Consider the following 22,166-nt stretch of genomic DNA (forward strand, 5'->3'; position numbering starts at 1 on the left):
ATCTTTTGTAATATTAAGCAGTAATAAACATTGTTATGTATTCTGCAAAAGCTTATTTCATGTAACATAGATTAACTATTTTAATAATCAGCCCTCTTTAATTCATATTTATTTTGCATTAAAACAAATTCAATGTAAGCTTTTTTTCCTCCTTTTAATCAACTTGGGAAAGGTTTAGGAATATTACTAATATTTGTATATAAAATGAAAATGGTACTTTCTATTTATATGGTATATTACACTTGCCAAAATACATTATAACATCATTTCATTTGCTCTAGTAACACTGTGAGTTTTTTAAGAGAGATAATATCTAGATTGGAAAAATAGGAGAATATTGATACTCTGATGGGTTAAATATGTTGCCCAGCATCAGACAGTAGTAAATACAGAATTTGGACTTGAATCCAGCGAATTATTTTCAATGGCAATAATTTCATATTTCCATTGAAGTGATAATGGAGATTTTAACTGGAAAATATATGATACTCCACTATAGCAAAGATAAATGTAATACTTTACATTCCTTCTCATAATGTATTTCCTAAATAAAAATAGCAGTCTGCCCTCCTGATACCTATTTTTTAATTTGTAGCATTAGAGTGTCTTCATGGATTGCATTGAAAAATCCATTTTATAGTTAGGGGATAAAGAAGACAAATTACCATGAATTTCCAGCTATCTTACTCTTCCTATTAAATCTCATCTTAGAAATATTGAACTTTTCATTATCTAATAGCTACCTTTTTAGCTCCTTCTGAATGTGGATTGTATATATATATATGGAAGCTTCATTCCACTGTAGTTCTGTCTCTGCCAGCAGCCAGCTCTGCAACTCTGAACAGGCCTCATCGGTGAAATGAGGTGTTTGTACTGCTACTCTGAAGTGCTTTTCAGTTAACCTCATGTGAACCAATGGTAGTTACTGGGCTATTGAAAAATGTCAAGCCCTTCATTAGTTAAATAAAGACTGCGTATTCTGGGTAAAAGGAGCTCTGGTGGCATAGTGCCTAAGGCATCTGACTGCTAACCAGAAAGCTGGAGGTTCAAACCCACCAGCCACTCCTCAGAAGGAAGGTTGGGCCATCTACTTCCATAGAGGTACTGCCTTGGAAACCCAAGGAGAGGTTGCTATGAGTCAAATCAACTTGATAGCAGTGAGTTTAGGTGTTTTTTTTTTGATGTTTATTCTGGGTAAAAGGAGCTCTGGCAATGCAGTGGTTAAAACATTTATTTAGCTGCTAACCAGAAGGTTGACTGTTCGAACTTTCCAGCCATTCTGTATGAGAAAGATGAGGTAATCTGCTTCCATAAATATAATACAGCCTTGGAAATGCTGTGGGACGGTTCTGTACTGTCCTACAAGGTCAGTATGATTTGCAGCCAACTCGATGGCAGTGGATTTGGTTTGGTTTATACAGTGTAAGTGCTTGGCTGCTAACTGAAAGGTCAGCAGTTCGAACTTACCAAAGGATCCACAGGAGAAAAGTCTTGGCAGTCTTCTGTAAAAATTTACAGTTCTGTTCTATGCTGTAGGGCCACTGTGAGTCATTATTGACTCCATGGCACACATCATCCTATTAAATTTATATTCCATCTGGAAAGGCTAGGCTGGATGGAGTAGTAGGTAAGCGTATTGATTCTGGAACCATACTGTGTGGCTCTACCATTTGCCAGCTGGGTGACTTTGGGCAGATAAAAATAAGGGCAATAATAGTTGTTATGAGAATTAAGTATATAGCCTTAGTACTATTCTAAGTGCTTGTTTTTTCTTGTGAACATTGAAGCCTTAATTCTGATTTTCACTATAATTTCAATTATTTTACTATCTTAATTCATTTATCTGATCCTATAGATTCCAGCACTACATGAAAAATGGCACACAGTGTTTGTTAAATGTGAACTTAATTTTGTCCACCTATAGGTGGCTCCATTATAGTTGACCCAAAAACTTAATGTCTCTTATAAAACAGAATGAAATGTTCTCTGAGTTGTTTTTTGAAATTTCACCTAAAATTCAATATATAAACTAGAGCTGTTTAAAAATAAATTTAGAAATTTCCTATGTGACTGCATTTACATACTCAAGCAAAAAGTTAATGGTAGGTACATAGTGGTGACTAGTTTTAGCTGTGACTTACACTGACCCTTTTTATTTATCTGTTTTTTTTTTTTATTCAGGTACAAAAGGAATTTGAAGGCTGTATATTTTGTTCATCCAACATTTCGTTCAAAGGTATGCTATTTTTCTCTTTTGGCTTGTCTAAAATTGAAGTGTACCTCATGCCCAGAATATTAGGATATAGTTTAACATCTTAATTGTTGCTGTCATCATTGTGACTGCTGTTTTCTTTGTTTGCTTTTTTTTTTTTTCCTCTCCCCAAAGTGATCCAATCCTAGTGTTTTGGTCCTATGTTTCTCCAGCATCTTTGTGGACAACCCTCATAAGCCAGTAGGCTCCCAGTTTTTGCCTTTTCATGCTCTTGGTTCATCTTACCCCAACAGCTCATGCTATTCTTGTGAAATTCATTATCTCTCCTCTCCTCTCCTCATTGCTAACTCCTACTTAACAGATCTCAGCTCAACAATTATTTTCTATAGAAAGCTTGCCCTGACCAGTCCTATACCTAGTAAATGTTCCTATGGTATATCCCTTCAGATTCTACATTCTTCTGTCATAGCAATTTTTTTTAATTGTGATGTCTAATTTAATGTTATGCCTTATATATTAGCCTGCAAAATCTGTAAGGGCTAGAATGTAGCTATCTTTCTGTAGTAGTTAAGTTTGTGTGTCAACTTGGCTGGGCCTGATTGAGTGGCTCGGCAGCTGGATGTAGTATTCCCCACGATGAGACTGGTAATCAACTCCATGGTGGAATCTAATGTGAGCAGCTGAGTAGCTGCCTTAGGGACGTTTCCCATATATAAGAAGCAACTTTGGGAGTGGTCTCTAGCTTATGGCATGCTTGAACCCTGCATGTAGCTGTGTCATTGTTCAGCAGCCTGCCATGCTGTGCTGACTTTGGGACTTTCAATGGACTTGAAATAATGGCCTGCCATGTGGTTTGGTAACATCAGGACTGTACCATTTTATTTGTCAATCTTGGGCTTGTTAGCCTCAGCAGCCAGTAGCTGCCTAAATGAAGAGATGCCTCTAGCTTCAGTGGGCCAGGAGCAAGAGGCAGAGCGGAAGCCCAAGGTTGAGGTGCTTTCACCCAGCCCTTAGAGCCTGGCATTTTGAACTCGGACTTAAAGCCTCCAAACTGTTAGAGAATAAACTCCTGTTTGTTAAAGCATCCCGTTTGTGGTATATTCCTGTCAGAGCAGCACCAGGTAACCAAAACATTTTCTTACAATTTTATTCCCAGTATCTAATCCTGTACATTGACTTCATCAAGAAGTCTAGTTCTTTGATCTCTTTATTTTGCGGAAAATGTCATCTTTTTGTCTTTTTTTTCTCCCTGTACAGCTTAAAATCCATGTTCTTTCACTTCAGCCACTCTTGTCAACATCTAAAATCCCTTCTAACCTCTTACCCTTTCATCACACCTGCCATCAAAACCTAATTTTGAGACAGTTCGCCGTTGTATTTTCTCTACCCCTGTATCTGGTTTGCTAAGCACTGCTGGAGCAGGCATGCAGCTGTGTGAAATTTGGGGTCCTCAGCGATGGACCAGGCCTGCACTGCTGCCCAGAAGTCCTATGATGTTTCAGTGGTCTTCCCCAGTGTGGCTCTCCTCGTTCCTCAGTCTGCTGTCTTACCACCTCTGCCTCACTACTACAAGACAGCCTTGCCTCATACTTTACAAAGCAATAGAAATCATCTTCAGGAAATCTCTGTTGTCCTCCCTCCCATCTGCAAACTTAAGCTGCCATTCATTCTTGTCATTTGCTTCTTTATTCTCTGTCACAAAACTGTTATTCTTGAATCAAGGAAGTGTTTTCTGAGCACTGTGCAGGCAGTTCTTCCCTGCATCGCCTTGTTTAATCCTCACAGTACACCTATGAATTAGATAGTAGGAATATTCCTGTTTTACAGGGGAGGAAATTGATGCTTAGAGACATTAAGTAACTTTTGCAAAATAACCAACTAATAAATAACAAACCCTGGATTTGAATCAAGATTTTTGTGTGTATGTATGTGGAGGAATTTTTATTTTATTTTTTGTTGTGTTTTAGGTGCAAATTTACACAGCAGAGTTTGTTTTACATTCAACAATTCATGTACATTTGGTTTTACTTCCCAACTCCCATCCCCAACCCTAACCCAGTGTCCTCCCCTCCCTGCCCAGTAACCCCACCCCCACACCCCATGTGAATGTTGCCCCTCTGGTGCCCCATGGTCAATTGTTCCAAGGGATGCATCTCCATAGAGTATGTGGGTTGAGTGGTCTGCATGCATGTCTTATTTACTGTTGGGCTGAGAGTCAGCCCCTGGGAGTGAGTTCCATTCCAGGCTGAAGTGTATCCCAGGGCCATGGTATTGGGGGTCCCACCGACTCCATCTGACCAGTAATTCTGGTCATTATTGTGTTTTTGGATTTTGCTCCATGTTTTTCCTGCCACTCTATCCAGGATCTCCAGTTTTGATCCTTTCCTGAGTGGTTAGCATTGGTAACCAGGCACAATCTAGTTCTTCTGGTCTCGAGGACCATCATGTCCTAGGGCTGATTGCTTCCAAATGCCTTTGGTGTTTCCCACTCTTCTTCGCTTCCAACTATAGGAGACCATTAGATGCATTTTAGTTGGCCTCTCGAAAGCTTTTAAAACCCCAGGTGGTACTCCCCAGTGTAGGTTGTAGAACAAGGTTTTTGATGTATTTTGTTATGCCTATTGAGTCCCCCAGTACTGTGGTCCTGAGTTGTTAGATCCATTGGATCTTCTCCCACAGTGTCTGGCTGTCTGAGGGATTGCTCTACGTCTGTCTTCTGTTGTTTCTGTAAGGTTTGCAGGTATTTTGTATCACTGGTATCTGTGCAAGATTAGCCTCAGCTGAATCTACCCTTGGTCTAAAGTATAATCCTATTCACTGTCGCCCATCTGATCCTCTCAGATATTTGTGTTTATCTGTAGCCTAGTGTTTAGTGTTGATGAATCATAATGTTTTAATTCGAGAGCCTACACTTTTAACTACACACTGTATTTTCATTTCCTTAGGAACCCCTTTTCAGCAATTATCGTTTCTCTTCTCCCACTTTGTTGGATCCCTGTCAGCTTTCAAACATTGCTAAGGCCTCTTTCTATCTCTCCTCTCCTTTACAACCAAATTTTTAGTGTCATCTGTGTTCTGTGTTTACTGTTTTCAGTTCCTTGTGCATTGTAACCTACTCCAGTCTGGTTCTAATACCACTGTGCTTCTGAAACTGCTCACCCCAAAATCACAAATAGTCTTTTTGTTACTAAACCCAGCAGACATTTTTCTGCCTTCATTTTACCTGTTTTCTTTACAGCCTTAAACCCAGTGAGTAACTTCTTCCTTGAAGCACTTTATCTTCACGTCTTTGAAACTTACTGGGAAGAGGGCATAAGGGAACTTTCTGGCATGATGAAAATGTTCTCTATCTTCACAGGAGGTTTGGTTACATGGGTGCATGCATTTGTCAAAACAACAAACCAAAACCCACTGCCATCGAGTTGATTCTGACTCATAGCAACTCCCATTGGGTTTCTGAGGTGGTAAATCTTTATGGAAGTAGATTGTCTACTTGTCTGGGTCTGGTTGAGTGGCTGGGCAGCTGAATGTAGTTATTTCCCATGGTGAGATTAGTAATTAATTCCATGGTAGAATTTATTGGAGCAGCTGAGTAGCTGCTTTGAGTATGTGGTCTGCTTCCTGTATATAAGAAACAGCTTTGGGAATGGTCTCCACTTTATGGCACACTTGGACCCTGCATGTAGCCATGTCATTGTTCAGCAGCCTGCCATGCTCTGCCAACCTTGGGACTTATAATGGACTTGAATTAATGACCTGCTGTGTGGTTTCGTAAGATCAGGACTGTGCCATTTTATTTGTCGACCTTGAGTTTGTCACCCTCAGCAGCCAGTAGCTACCTGAGTGAAGAGATGCCTCTAGCTTCAGTGGGCCAGGAGCAAGAGGCAGAGCTGAAGCCCAAGGTTGAGGGGCTTTTACACAGCCCTTTGACCTTGGACTTCTAGCCTCCCAAACTGTAAGAGAATAAACTCCTGTTTGTTAACGCCATCCCATTTGTGGTATATATTCTTGTCAGATTTTACATAGTCCTTAGAGCCTGGCACTTTGAACTCAGACTTCTAGCCACCCAAACTGTAAGAGAATAAACTCCTGTTTGTTAAGGCCATCCCATTTGTGGTATATATACTTAACAGAGTGGCACTAGGTAACCAGAACACCCAGTCTTCCTTCCACAGAGTGGCCTGGTGGGTTTGAACCACAAACCTTCTGGTTGGCAGTCAGTTGCCTTAGGCACTGCACCAAAAATCTGTGCATTTCATTTATTTCATTCAATGTAAATTTCACAGCAAAGAAACAGAATACTAAACTTTAAAAATATGAATGCAGTAGTATTTAGAAAAAGTTAATTGGTATCTGCAGTTTACTTTGAAATGCAGCAAAAAAATAAAATTGATAAATGCAAAGAGGTGAATGAATAATAGATAGATAAGTAGGTAAGTTATAAAGTACATATAAAGAAAATATTATGTTAGACCTGGGCAGTGACTATACTGATGTTCATTGTAAAATTCTTACAACTTTAGTGAATGTCTAAACATTTTCATAAGAAAATGATTTAAAAATGAAAAAAAAAGCTTTTTTTTTTTTTAAAGTACTGTCACAAATTCAGACTTATAAAGAGTTTCCTTTTGTTCCAGACTTCTGAAATTACATAACCACTGTTTACTTAGATCTAACTTTAAACTCTTTTCTCCCAACTAATTGCTGTTAAGTTGACTCCAAATCATAGTGACCCTACAGGACAGGGTAGAACTGCCCCATAGGGTTTCTGAGGCTATAAATCTTTTCAGAATCAGATTGAAACATCTTTCTCCCTCAGAGTAGCTGATGAGTTCTGGGTTTGAACCACCAACCTTTCAGTTAGCAGCCAGGCACTTTACCCAGTGTACCACAAGGGCTCCCAAACTAGAAAGGCAATAAATATCTGTCTTCCGTGTGTCAACAAAGAATAGATACCCTTGGCCATCATATCACTAGAATTGCTTTGGTTAGGAGTCAGTGCAAATGTTGGATCGGGGCAAAAGCTGAAGGAGACAAGATATACACAATAAAGTGAAAGTTATTATATTACCTCTATGGAATTTTTTGAAATGAGGAAAATGAGAGAGTATTTAGAGAATTAAAAAAGTCCTGTGGCATAGTGGTTAAGTGCTTGGTTACTACTAAAAGGTCAACAATTCAAACCCACCAGCCACTCCGCAGGAGAAAGATGTGGCAGTCTGTAAAATGACAGCCTTGGACAACAGATGGGGCAGTTCTGCTCTGTCCCATGCAGTCACTATGAGTCAGAATTGACCTGATGACAAGTGGGTGGGTTTATTGAGACAATAAGATCAGTGTATAATGAAATCTCCACTAGTAATTTTTATTAAATTAAAAACTACAAATGAAGTGTGTATGATTATAAAATAATGAGATGACATGAAGGGATAATAAAACAATCAAATCATGCTATTCTGATTTTCATAGCCCTCATATCTTTTCTATAATGAGATCTCTGACATCATTTCTCTCACCAAGGCCGTATTTTCCAACTACTGATACTTCTTTGTTTCCAACTTTCACATTCCAGTCACCAGTAATTATCAATCCATCTTGATTGTGTGTTTGGTCAATTTCATTCTGCAGAAGTTGGTAAAAAATCTCCAATTTCTTCATCTTTGGCTGTAGTGATTGGTGTGTAAATTTGACTAATAGTAGTATTAACTGGTTTTCCTTGTAGGCATATGGATATTATCACTGATGGCATTGTACTTCAGGATAGATCTTGAAATGTTATTTTTGATAATAAATGTGACTCCATTCTTCTTCAGTTTGTCATTCCTAATGTTCTGGTTACCTAGTACAGCTCTGACAAGAATATACCACAAATAGGATGGCTTTAACAAACAGGAATTATTCTCTTACAGTTTGGAGGCTTTAAGTCCAAGTTCAAAGTACCAGTCTCTAGGGGCTGAGTGAAAGCCCCTTAACCTTGGGCTTCAGCTTAGCCTCCTGCTCCCAGCCCTCTGAAGCTGAAGGCTTTTTTTTTCATTCAGACAGCTGCTGGCTGCTGAGGCTAACAAACCCAAGGTTGACAAGTAAAAGGGCACAATCCCAATGTTACAACAATACAGTTCCCAAACAACATGGCAGGCCATTAATTCAAGTCCATTGAAAGTCCCAAGATCATCAGAGCATAGCAGGCTGCTGAACAATGACTCAGCTACATCCAGTGCTCAAGTGTGCCGTAAACTAGAGACCATTCCCAAAGCTGCTGCTTATGTATGGGAATCAGACCACATCCCTAAAGCAGCTACACAGCTGCTTGTGGTAGATCCCATCATGGAGTTGATTGCCAATCTCATCATGGGAAATAGCTACCAGCAGCTGCCCAGCCACTCAACCAGGCCCAGCCAAGTTGACACACAACCTTAACTACCACACCCAGCATAGTACCATATGATGGTCCAATTCCAAATGGCTAATACCAGTCCATTTCAGCTCACTGACACCTAAGATACCAATCATCATGTGTTCCACCTCAGTTTTTACCACTTACAGTTTTCCTAGATTCATACTTCAGGCATTCCACATTCCAATTATGAATAGATATATTTGCAGCTGTTTCTTATTTTGTGTTGTGCCACATCAGCAAATGAAGGTCCCAAAAGCTTTACTCCATCCACATCTTTTAAAGTCAACTCACCTTTGAGGAGACAGCTCTTCTGCAGTCGTATTTTGAGTGACTTCCAACCTGAGGGGCTCATCTTCTGGCACTATCAGATAATGTTTCACTGCTATTTATAAGGTTTTCTGGTACTATATATCAGACAGTGTTTCACTACCATTCATAACATTTCAGTGGCCAACTTTTCCAGAAGTGTATAGCCACATCCTTCTTTCTAGTCTGTCTTAGTTTGGAAGCTCCACGGAAAGCTGTCCACCATGGGTGACTGTGCTGTTATTTGAAATAACGGTGGCATAACTCCCAGCATCAAGCAACACACAAACCACCACAGTACAAAAAACTCTGAGATGAGTGGTGGCATCAGTAGTTGGGAAATATAACCTTGGTGAGATAAATGATGGCAGAGGTCTCATGATAGAATTTTTCAATACCAATGACTTGTTCATCGCAAATGCCTTTTTCAGTAACATAAAACAGCAACTGTACACCTCACCAGATGAAATACACAGGAATCAAATCAACTATATCTGTGGAAAGAGACAGTGGAGAAGCTCAACATCATCAGTCAGAACAAGGGCAGTGGCCGACTGTGAAACAGACCATCAATTGTTTATATGCAAGTTTAAGTTAAGCTGAAGAAAATTCAAACAAGTCCATGAGAACCAAAATACAATTATAAACTCACTCTCACTGCCGTTGAGTCGGATCCAACTCGTAGAGACCCCTTCTTGGGTTTCCGAGCGGTATCACTGTGGAAGTGGAATGCCCAACCTTCTTTCTGAGGAGTGACTGGTGGGTTTGAACTGCCAGCCTTCTGGTTAGCAGTCAAATGCCTTAGGCACTATGCCACCAGAGCTCCTAAAATACCATTATGTTGTTGTTGTTGTTATGTGCCATCGAGTTGGCCCAACTCATGGTGACCCCTCCTTGGGTTTCCAAGGCAGTATCACTACGGAAGTAGATTGCCCCATCACCTAAATTTAGAGACCATCTGAAGAATAGATTTGATGCACTGAATACCTCTGACCAAAGGCCAGATGAGGTGTGGATGACATCAAGGATATGACATGAAGAAAGCTAAAGGTCATTAAAAAGGCAGGAAAGGAAGAAAAGACCAAAATGGAGGCTCTGAAACTTGCTCTTGAATGGACAGTAGTTAAAACAAATGGAAGAAATGATGATGTAAAAGAGTTGAACAGCTAGAAAAGACAATGTACTATAATGAAATGTGCAAAAAACTAGAATTAGAAAATCAAAGGCAAAGAAGATACTCAAATTTCTCAAGCTGAAAGAACTGAAGAAAAAAAGTCAAGCCTCACATTGCAATTTTCAAGGTTTCTATGGGCAAAATATTAAAAGATGCAGGAATCATAAAGAGAAGATGGAAGGAATACATACATTCATTATACCAAAAAGAATTGGTCGACATTCATCCATTTCAGGAGGTAGCATATGATCAAGAACTGATGCTATTGAAGGAAGAAGTCCAAGCTGCACTGAAGGAATTGGTGAAAAACAAGGTACCAGGAATTTACAGAATACTCATTGAGATGTTTCAACAAATGGATGCAACAATGGAGTCACTCACTTGTTTATGCCAAGAAATTTGAAAGACAGCTACCTGGCCAACCCACTGGAAGAGATCCGTGTTTGTGCCCGTTCCAAAGAAAGGTGATTCAAAAGAATGTGGAAATTATTAAACAATATCCTTAATATTACATGCAAGTAAAATTTTGCTGAAGATAATTCAAAAATAGCTGCAGCAGTATATTGACAAGGAACTTCCAGAAATGCAAGCTCAATTCAGAAGAGGACATGGAATGAGAGATATCATTGCTGATGTCAGACGGATATTGGCTGAAAGCAAAGAATACCAGAAAGATGTTCACCTGTGTTTTATTGGCTATGCAAAGTCATTCAAGTGTGCAAATCATAACAAATTACAGATAGCATTGTAAACAATGTGAATTCAAGAACACTTCATTGTGCTCATGAGGAACCTGTACGTATATCAAGAGGCAGTCATTTGAACCAAACAGGAGGATATTGCATTTTTTTAAATCAGGAAAGGTGTGTGATAGGGTTGTATCCTTTCACCATACTTATTTAATTTGTATGCTGAGCAAATAATCCAAGAAGCTGGACTATGTGAAGAAGAACGTGACATCTTGATTGGAGGATGTCATTAACAACCTGGGATATAAAGATGACACAACCTTCCTTGGTGGGAGTGAAGAAGACTTGAAGCACTCACTGATGAAGATCATAGACTACAGCCTTCAGTATGAATTATACCTCAACATAAAGAAAACAAAATCCTCACAATTGGACCAATAAGCAACATCACAGTATATAGAGAAAAGAAGGAAGTTGTCAAGGATTTCATTTTACTTAGATCGACAATCAATGCTCATAAAAAGAAGTCAGGAAATCAAATGACATATTGCAGTGAACAAATCTGCTGCAAAAGACTGCTTTAAGGTGTTAAAGAGCAAAGATGTCACTTTGATGAGTAAGGTGTGCCTGATCCAAGCCCAGGTATTTTCAGTGTCCTCACATACCTGTGAAAGCTAGACAATGAATAAGGAAGACCTCAGAAGAATTGGTATATTTGAATTGTCATGTTGGTGAAAAATACTGAAAGTACCATGGACTGTCATAAGAACCAACAAATCTGTCTTAGAAGAAATGCAGCCGGAATGCTTCTTAGAAATGAGGATGGAGGAAGTTCTAGTAAGATAGCGGAATAGCTAGACAAACTACACAGACCCTCTTCAACAAAGAAAAGAGGAACCAATTAATACAGATACAGTAGATAATTCTGGAGCTCTGAGCTTTGAAAGGAAGGATACAGAAATGGACTAAACTCCAACAGTAGAAGAACCTGCCTGAAAACACTGAAAAAGGAGACATACAGAGCTTCCGACTGTTAGCAATCCTGATGGCACAGACAGCTTGGACATTGCCAAGTGGTGTTAGGAACTAAGAGTTAACCTAGAAATCAGCCCTACAATCCAGGGGCTGCACAGAGGACTGCACTGGTGGCCAGTGAATAAAAGGGAAAGCAGTGAAGAGGGAGACAAGCTGAGCTGTGGACTTCTGGGTTTCCTGAGGATGTGGCTATTTTGAATGTTTACAAGCAGTTCAGCCATTTTGGATATTTAAAGTGACAGCATTCTCTCAGACTCCAGGAACCTAAGAATAGTCTCCACTTGCCAAGGACCCCAAGGACACACCGAACACTGAGGACTGGAAAGGGCAATATTCCCTTCATTACTCTTGTACTCCATGCCCTCTTGGTGAACAGAGGTGCAGCTGTCCCTCCAACCCATCCACCTTCTGGGCTGTCAAAAATTCCATCCCAGTCTGTGTGCTCTGACGGAGTGTGGTTGCCTTGCTCTGCCCTACCCAAATCTTTTTTCTTCTTCTTCTTTTTTTTTTTTTTTTTTGTCTGTTTTAAAATTCTTTTTTTTTTTTTCCTTTCTTGTCCATTTCAGCTTTTTTCTCTCATCCCTTTCCTGCTCCCCATTTTTTCCTTTCTTTTGGTTCTCCCCAGTCCTTGTTTATCTTTTTGCATTTTTCCCATTTTTTTCTTCATTATTCTCCTACTCTACTTCTTTTCTCCCATTCCCCTCTCTGCAGATATTGTGGGGGTTTCCTCTCCCTCTTTTTCTATTCATATATTTCTTTTGCTTTTTAAAGTATTTCTTTAAATATTTTCTCATTTATTGCCTTTCCTTTTTTTTTTTTTTTTCCTTCTCTTTTTGGTGATTGTTCTGTGTTTATGCAGTATGTATTTTTTGTCCTCTTGCTTTTACTTTTTTGATAGTTTTGTTGTTGTTTTTTGTCTGAGTGGGAGATACCAACCATGTTCATACAATACAGCCACACCCATAAATCCTGCAGTTGCACTTTTGAGTGAGAGCCACCACTTCCTTCTGCACCAACTGGCCAATGATAAATGACCACCAATAAGAGCCTGACTCACCCTTAAGTGCTCTGCACAAACAGTTAACAGAGATCTGTGCAGTCATTCTCTATTATACCCACCAGGAGAGAGGTGGTGAGTGTATAATGCTACCAGCTAACAAATAGAGGAGCACAGTATCCTGCTTACTCAGATATATCAAAAAAAAAAAAAAATCTTGGGTGATCACTCCAACATACATCACCAATTAAATATAAATACACCAAAGTCACAATATCTTAAAGACAACACACCATCACAGTCCACACAAAGAAGCAAGATAAAGCAGTAGAAATAATGGAGCAGGATATAGAACCAGAACACATCCCTGAGGAAGATGCAGCATTGGAACTCCCTGATAAAGAATTCAAAAGAATTATGGTACCTTCAACAGATTGAGAGAGAGATCAAGGAAAACACTGACAAAATTAAGGAAAACACAGACAAAACCTAGAACAATTTCAGAAGAAAATGCGAGAACAAAATGACAAAATAAATGAAAAATTAGAAATGATACAAAATCTACAGATAGAAATTTAGATTAATACTAAATTTTCAGAAATAGATATCACATTGAAAGGAGTAGAATTGATGCAATGAAAGACAGAATTAATGAGATTGAAGACAAATACCTGAATACTTCTTTGGAAAGGGATCAATCAGAAAAAAAGATCAAAACAAAATGAAGAAAGCCTAAGATTCATGTGGGATACCATCAAAAGAAATAACCTACGTATAATAGGAATACCAAAACAGGAAGAGAAAAATAAAACCACTAAGAAAATTGTCCAAGATTTGTTGGAAGAGAACTTCCCTGATATGATGAAAGATGAGAATATATCCATCCAGGAAGCCCAACAAACCCCACACAGGATAGACCCCAGAAAATCACCAAGACATCATCATCAAACTTACCAAAACAAAAGACAAAGAAAGAATCTTGAAAGCAGCACAGGAAAAACTAAAAGTTATCCACAAAGGGTAACCAGTAAGACTAAGCTCTGATTTCTCAGCAGAAATCATGCAGGTGAGAAGGCAAAATAGGATAGTACAAACCCTATAGAAGAAAATTTCCCAGCCAAGAATTATATACCCAGCAAAATTGTCCTTCAGATATGATGGTGAAATTAGGAGATTTCCTGATGAGAAATTAAGGGATTTTTTTAAAAAACAGACCAGCTATGCAAGAGATACAAAAGGGAGTCCTTTGAACAGAGACCAGTAATAGCAGACAACAGCTGACCATTAATACACATGATGATGTACCCCAGAAACCAATCCAGTTACGGAAGTATCCAAAGTAAAATATGCTTACAAGATTGTAAACAAGGAACCAGAGACATCAATTGGCAAATGAGGACAACTACAACCCAAAAAGAGGGAAAAAAGAGTGTAGTAACAGAATTTCTAAATGGTGAGGAAGTCAAAAGAGAGTTGCAAGATAAACTGGACTGTTCTAAACTCAGGGAAAAATTATAAATCGCAGGGTAACCTCAAAGAAAAATGATAAACCTTCTTAGCACAACAACAACAAAAAAAAAAGAATAAGCACAAATATTTAGCAAATACTAAAGCAATAGCAACAAATGAAATTATAACATGATTCATTAACAAAATGAGCTCAGCACAGAAAATTATATGGAAGAAACCAAGAACACCACGAAAAAACACATAACAAAATGACAGCAACAAATTCATACTTGTTGATAATTACACTGAATGTCAATGGATTAAAGGCACCACTCAAGAGACAGAGAGTTGCAGACTGGGTAAGAAAATATAACCCATCAATATGCTGTCTACAAGAGACACACCTTAGAAAGACAAAAATAGACTAAAAATCAAAGGTTGGTAAAGATGTATCAAGCAAATGGCAACCATAAAAGAGCAGAAGTGGCAATATTAATTTCTGATAAAATTGACATTAAGACAAAAACCACCATAAGAGAGAAGGAAAATAATGATTAAAGGATCAACTGATAAGAATATATAACCATAATAAAAATATATGAACCCAAAGAAAGCCCCAAAATACATGAATCAGACTTTAACAGAATTAGAAAAGGCAAATAGGTGACTCCACAGTCATAGTAGGTGACTTTAATACACCACTTTCAATGAAAGATGGAACAACTGGAAAGAAACTCAACAAAGATGCAGAGGAACTAAACAATGCCATTCACCAACTTGACCTACCAAGCACATCACCCAACAACAGCACAATATACATTCTTTTCCAGTGCACATGGAAGATTTTCCATGATAGACCATATGTTAAGCCATAAAGCAAGACTTCATAAATTTAAAAACATTGAAATACTGCAAAGCATCTTCTCAGATCACAATGCTATCAAATTAGATATCAACCATAGGAAGATCAATGGAAAAAGAGCAAACACATGGAAACTGAATAGCACCCTCATTAAGAATGGCTGGGTATTAGAAGAAATAAAAAATTAAATTAAAAAATTCCTTGAATCAAACGAGAATGAAAACACAACATACCAAAATCTTTGGGACTGAGCAAAAGCAGTGACCAGAGGCCAATTTATGGCAATAAAGGCATACATCAAAAATGAAGAAAGAGCAAATATCAACACCTTAAACCAACATTTCCAACAGTTAGAAAAAGAACAGCAAGAAAAGCCAGAAGAAAGGAAATAAAGATTTGAGCAGAAATCAGTGACAGAGGAAATAGAAAAATAATAGAAAAAAATCTACCAGACCAGAATTTGGTTTTTTGAAAAGATTAATAAAATTTACAAACCACTGGCAAATTGGACAGAAGAGGGAGAGAATACAAATAACATGAATAAGAAATGAATTGTGTGACATCACAACAGAACAAACTAAAATAAAATAGATAATATCAGCATAGTATGAAGAACTGTATTCCCAAACATTTGAAAATCTGGAAGAAATGGGCAGATTTCTAGAAACACACTACTTACCTAAACTAACACAGACCAAGGTGGAAAAGTTGAACAGACCCATAACAGAAGAAATTGAACAGGTAATAAAAAAAAATTACCAACAAAAAAACGTCCTGGCCCAGATGGTTTCACTGGAGAATTCTACCAAATACTCATTCAATCCTACTTAAACTATTCTAGAACATAGAAAAGGATGGAATCCTCTCGAATTCATTTTATGAAGTAACCATAACCTTGATACCAAAACCAGGTAAAGATAACACTCAAAAGAACTACAGACCAATATCCCTCATGAATATATGCAAAAATATTCAGCAAAATCCTAACCAAAAGACCCAACAACATTTCAAAAAATGATACATTATGACCAAGTGGGGTTCACATCAGGTATGCAAGGATGGTTCAACATTATAAAACAATCAACGTCATCCATCACGTAAATAAAGGAAAAGAACCACATGATCATATCAGTTGATGCAGACAAGGCATTTGATAAAATCCAACACCTATTCCTGATTTAAAAAAAAAAAAAAACTCTCAGCAAAATAGGAATAGAAGGGACATTGCTCAACATAATAAAGGGCATATATGCAAAACCAAGAGCCAACATTATTCTCACTGGAGAGAGAAACTGAAATCATTCCCCCTGCAAACAGGAACGAGACAATGATGCCCTCTAACACAACTTCTACTCAACATTGTATTGGAAGTCCTAGCCAGTCCAATAAGGCAAGAAAGGAAAATCAAAGGCATCCAGATTGATAAGGAAAAAGTAAAAATATTCCTATTTGCTGATGCTATGATCCTATATATAGAAAAGCAAAAGACTCAGTCAAAAAACTACTGGAACTAATTGAGAAATTTAACATCATGGCAGGATACAAGATCAACATCCAAAAATCAGTTGGATTCCTCTACACCAACAAAGACATTGCTGATAAAGAAATAAGGAAACCGATACCATTACAATAGCTACCAAAAATATAAAATACTTGGGAATAAATCTTACCAGGGACACAAAAGACCTGTACAAAGAAAATTATACAAGACTTCTTCAAGAAGCCATAAGAGAGCTACATAAATGGAAGAACATACCATGCTCATGGATAAGAAGATTGAACATTGTGAAAATGTCAATTCTACCCAAAGCAATCTATACTTTCAATGCAATTCCAATCCAGATTCCATCAACTTTCTTTAAGGATATGGAAAAAAACAATCACTAACTTTATGTAGAAAGGAAAGAGACCTCGGATAAGCAAAGCACTGTTGAAGAAGAAGAACAAAGTAGGAGGTCTCACACTGCAAGATCTCAAAACCACAGTAGTCAAAACTTCTTGGTATTGGTACAATGACACATAGACCAATGGAATAGAATTGAGAACCGAGAAATAAATCCATTAATGTATGCTCAGCTGATTGACAAAGGGCTGAAATCCATTAAATGGGGAAGAGATTGTTTAACAAATGGTGCTGGCAAAACTGGATATCCATTTGCAGAAAAATGAAACAAGATCTGTACCTCACACCATGTACAAAAACTAACTCCGGATGGATCAAAGACTTAAATGTCAAACCTGAAACATAAACTTTCTCAAGTAAGAAACAGGGGCAAATGGTTGGGCAATCCTACTTCCGTAGTGATACTGCCTCGGAAACCCAAGAGGGGTCGCTATGAGTCAGGGCTGACTCGACGACACATAACAACAACAACAACAATATATGGCATAAATAGACTATCACACGTAACCCAAAAGGCACAAGCAGCTGAAGATAAACTAGATGAATGGGACCTTCTAAAAATTAAAATTTTATGTTCTTCCAAAGACTTCTCCAAAGCAGTCAAAAGAGAACCTACAGATTGGGAAAAAATATTCGGCAGCAACATATCTGACAAGGGACTTACCTCTAGAATTTATAGAAAACTCCAACACCTCAACAACAAAAAGACAAATAATCCCTTTCAAAAATGAGCAGAAGACATAAATAGACACTTCATCAAAGAGGATATTCAGGCAGCCAAAAACACATGAAAAAATATTCATGATTATTAGCCATTAACCAAACACAAAACCAAACTCACTGCTGTTGAGTCAAATCCAGCTCATAGCAACCCCTCCTTGGGTTTCCGAGGCAATATCTCTATGAAAGTGGATTGCCCAGTCTTCCTTCCAAGGAGTGGCTGGTGGGTTTGTACCACCAGCCTTCTAGTTAGCAGTCAGATGCTTTAGGCACTACGCCACCAGCCATTAGAGAAATGCAAATCAAAACAGCAATGAGATACCATCTCACTTCAGCATAATAGAAAAGTTCACAAGACAGAGAATAACAAATGCTCACAAGGATGTGGAGAGATTGGGACTCTCATACACTGCTGGTGGGACTGTCAAATGATACAACCACTGTGGAAAGCAGTATGGTGATTCCTTAAAATGTTGGAATTAGATATACCATTTGACCCAGCAATTCCATTACCAGGTATATATCTTAAAGAAGTGAGGGCCAGGACAAGAACAGATATATGCACACCCATGTTCATTGTAGCACTACTTACAATAGCCAAATATGGAAACAACCTAGGTGCCCATCAATAGAAGAATAGATAACCAAACTATGGTACATACATACAGTGGAATACTATGCAACCCTAAAGAGTAATGTAGAATCTGCAAAACACTGCATAACGTGGATGAACTTGGAGGACATTATGCAGAGTGAAATAAGTCAATCACGAAGGACAAATACTGTATTAGTCTCTTATTTTAAAAAGTCAAGGGAAGGTTTATACATGGAAGGAAAGTCTCTTTGTTGGTTATCAGGAGTGGGAGGGGTGGGAGGGAACACTGGTAGATAGGTAGTGTGTTAGACGGGGTTCTCTAGAGAAACAAAACCAATAAAACTTACATATAGAGAGAAAGAGAAATTTATGTTAGGAAAATGGCTCACACACTTATAGAAGCTGGCAAGTCCAAAGTTCTTGGATCAAACGTCAAGCTGGAGGCTTTTCCCAACTCTCACAGCTGCAGGGGCAGAGGAGCACAAGGTTGGCAGGCAGTATACTGGCTGTTGACTCCCACGAATGATGAATCCAAGATATCCAGGCCAACTGGTGGATTGTTCACTCACGGACAGTTGTAGGCAGCACACCAAAATCCCGATCCACAGAAGAGTGTCTCTTTTCCCAGGATGTCCATAAATATACTGGAAGCAGGCCACGTCCCTGGGAAAACTTCCTTTCAATGGATTGGCTGCTCAAAACATATTCATCTGATTCCATCATAGAAATAACCACATCACAACTGCTTAAAAACCACACAGAACTGTGGTCCAGCCAAGTTGACACACAGCTCCAACTATCACAGGTAGAGACAAGTATCAATTTGGGTGAAGGGAATGGCAGTGTTCCAGATGTGAGTGATCAACATGGTGGCATTGAGGAAGAGGAAGACAGACAGAGGTGCATGGGAGGTACAGAAAACATAGATGAACCCTTTTGCATTTACAATACTGTGTTGTCAATGATGGGAAACATTGATATTCAGGTGGATAGATGGGTGGACAAGCTGAATGATTAGGTATGTCTATGCAGGGGGAAGTGTGCCCATGACCATGTATAGGGTTGGCAGACAATATTTCTGTAAGTGTGTTTGTATGTTCTGTAAGAATTTCCAGGTATATCATAGAACTGACAAGGTTGTAATCACTTCTTGGCGACACCAGCTACCCACAGGGAGCGAGTAGTTGGACCTGTGGGCTCAGGACTGTGGTCACAGGGGACGTCAGGCTCAACTGGCATAACATACTTTACAAAAACATTGTTCCACATCCTACTTTGGTGAGTAGCAACTGAGATCTTAAAAGCTTGCAAGCAGCTATCTAGATGCAACAACGAGTCTCACCTCATCTGGAGTAAAGAAGAATGAAGAAAACCAAAGACACACGGAAACAATTAGTCCGAGGGACTGGTATACTATGCGATCCTCAGCTATACGACTATGAGACCAGAAGAACTGGATGTTGCCTGGCTACCACTGTCAACCACTTGGAGAGGGATCTATGTAGGAGATCCTAGATAGAGTGGTAGAACAATGTGTAACAGAACTCAAAATCATTTGGAAAAAAAAAGGGGGGGCTAAGTTTGCAGGTCTAATAGAGCCTGGTGGAACCCCTGAGACTGGGGCTCCTAGCTGCCCTTCAGGTCTGGAATTGAACCCATTCCTGTGGCCTCCAGCCAAAGAAAAGTATGAGCTGAAAATTTACATTAGGTAGATACATTCCTTGGAGAGATCAGTCATGTGAGAACAAAAGGGCTGTGTAAGCACAGGGAGACAGCTTGAGGCAGTGGTGCGTGGGTCAAATGGACACAGGGCAGATGTAACTATGGGGATGAAGTGGGAAGAGAGCTGTTGCATTGTGGGAAATTGCAGTCAATGTCATGAGACACCCTGTTAACTGCTGTATGAAAAATGAATTTGCTCTGTAAACTTTGACCCAAATCACAATAAAAATTTAAATAAATAAATGATGATGGTCAGACTTCGTCTATCTTACTTTGGTCATGTTGTTAGAAGGGACCAGTCCCTGAAGAAGGATATCATGCTTGGTAAAGTAGAGAGTAACCGAAAAAGGAAGAGCCTCAGTGAGATGGATTGACACAATGGCTGCACAATGCTCAAGCATAGCGATGCTTGTAAGGATGGGACAGGACTGGGCAGTATTCTATTCTGTTGTACATAGGGTCACTATGTGTCAACCCTGCAGCACTTAAGAACAACAATCAATTTTTTCCAGACCGTTGTACCAGAAGTGATAATAAGTTGACTCATTGTATAAATCACTCTTCTTTTTCTTATTTGAATCTCACTAGTAGGAGCTCTGGTGGCTTATTGCCTAAGGCATTTGAGAAGGCTGGTGGTTCAAACCCACCAGCCACTCCTTGGAAGTAAGAGTGGGCAATCTATTTCTGTAGAGATACTGCCTTGGAAACCCAAAGAGGGGTCACTATGAGTCGGGACCAACTCCATGGCATTGAGTTTGGTTTGGTGTAGTAGAATTCAGGCTAACAGAATTAAAACCATTCTTGATTCTGGCTCTATCAGATTACTTAAGTATACATGTGTTAGCGGTCTTTTCCTAGTTGATGTTATTTTGTGATCTTATGTGCTTGCTTGTCTTTGCATTTGTAAACAGTTAAGTGGAAGAATCTCTAGCATTCACAAAATAGCACACCAATCTGTTTTCAGATTTTTTGCTTTCAGTTTTTTTTTTAAAAGATACTCAATTTTTTTTCTTAATTCAAGTTTACCATAATTAATATGTATTTATTACCTGTGCTATAAGCAATTGAAAGTTATATGCTAAGTTGTAAAGAACTAAAGTCCCTATGGCACAAATTGTTTGCATTTGACCACTAACCTGAAGGTTGGCATTTAAACCCACCCAACATCACCTTGGAAGGCCTGGCATCTGCTTCTGTACAGATGATAGCCCAAAAAAACCTATGCAGCAGTTTTGCTCTGCAGTACACAAGGTCACCATGGGTCAGAATTGACTTGACAGCAATGTGTTTGGTTTCTTATAGAACTAAAATGACCAAAAAAAGGGGGGGGGGGTCCTGGTGGCATAATGGTAAAGCAGCTTGACTGCTAACCAGAAGGTTGGCAATTTGAACGCACCAACCACTCTGTGAGATAAAGATGTGGGAGTCTGCCTCTGTAAAGATTTATAGCCTGAGAAACCATGTGGGGCAGTTCTACCCTGTCTGTAGGGTCACAATGAGATGGAATGCGTTCGAGATCAGTGGGTTTTGGATTTTGATTTAAGAGGGGGAAAAAAATGAAGATCATGTTCTTGGTTCTCCCTGAACAGAAAACTTTAACTGGGTTTCCACTTCTGTCTACTTTGAGTAATTTTTTCCCTGCTAACACTTGGGAATCTGAAGGAGGTAATGGGAGAAAAGGAGGTATAGAAATATATTTATTCCTCTTTCAGAGATTGTATGCAGTGATCACTACCTTCTCTCCCTCCACTCAACATTCTCTTCTTTCTGTCTTTACCACCACCACCCTCCCTCATGTCAGTGTCGTTCAGCATATTCAAGAGTCCTTTCATAGAATTTTATAATTGAGAGGGACCTTAAAAAATCATTTGGGTCTGACTTGCTCATTTTATAAATGTTTGTTACAAAGTGGGATAAGCAAAGTAGCTCATCAGCAGAGACTCATTTTAACTGACTTTGAGAAAGAGACTGCATGCCAAGTGTCAACTGAAAATATAGAATTCTAAATATTGGCAAATTATTTTTAATCTCGTTTGAAAAAATGAAGATGATTTTTGAAGTTAACCATTTTCAGAGTGCCAATGAATCAATTATTCTAGCAAATA

General features: G+C 38.8%; 1 protein-coding gene across 1 annotated transcript in view; it reads left to right on the top strand.

Moving 5' to 3' along the window:
• The window catches only part of GDAP2 (ganglioside induced differentiation associated protein 2), a 95,194-nt gene that overhangs the window by 67,701 nt on the left and 5,327 nt on the right, over nt 1–22,166 (top strand). Inside the window, exon 11 of the mRNA XM_007948585.2 lies at nt 2,182–2,236. Within this exon, the coding sequence (XP_007946776.1) occupies nt 2,182–2,236 (55 nt within the window). The remainder of the gene's footprint in view (nt 1–2,181; nt 2,237–22,166) is intronic.

Source organism: Orycteropus afer, unplaced genomic scaffold, assembly GCF_000298275.1.
Source record: "Orycteropus afer afer isolate SDZICR_OR568_19922 unplaced genomic scaffold, OryAfe1.0 scaffold00010, whole genome shotgun sequence".
Taxonomy (NCBI): Eukaryota; Metazoa; Chordata; class Mammalia; order Tubulidentata; family Orycteropodidae; genus Orycteropus; species Orycteropus afer.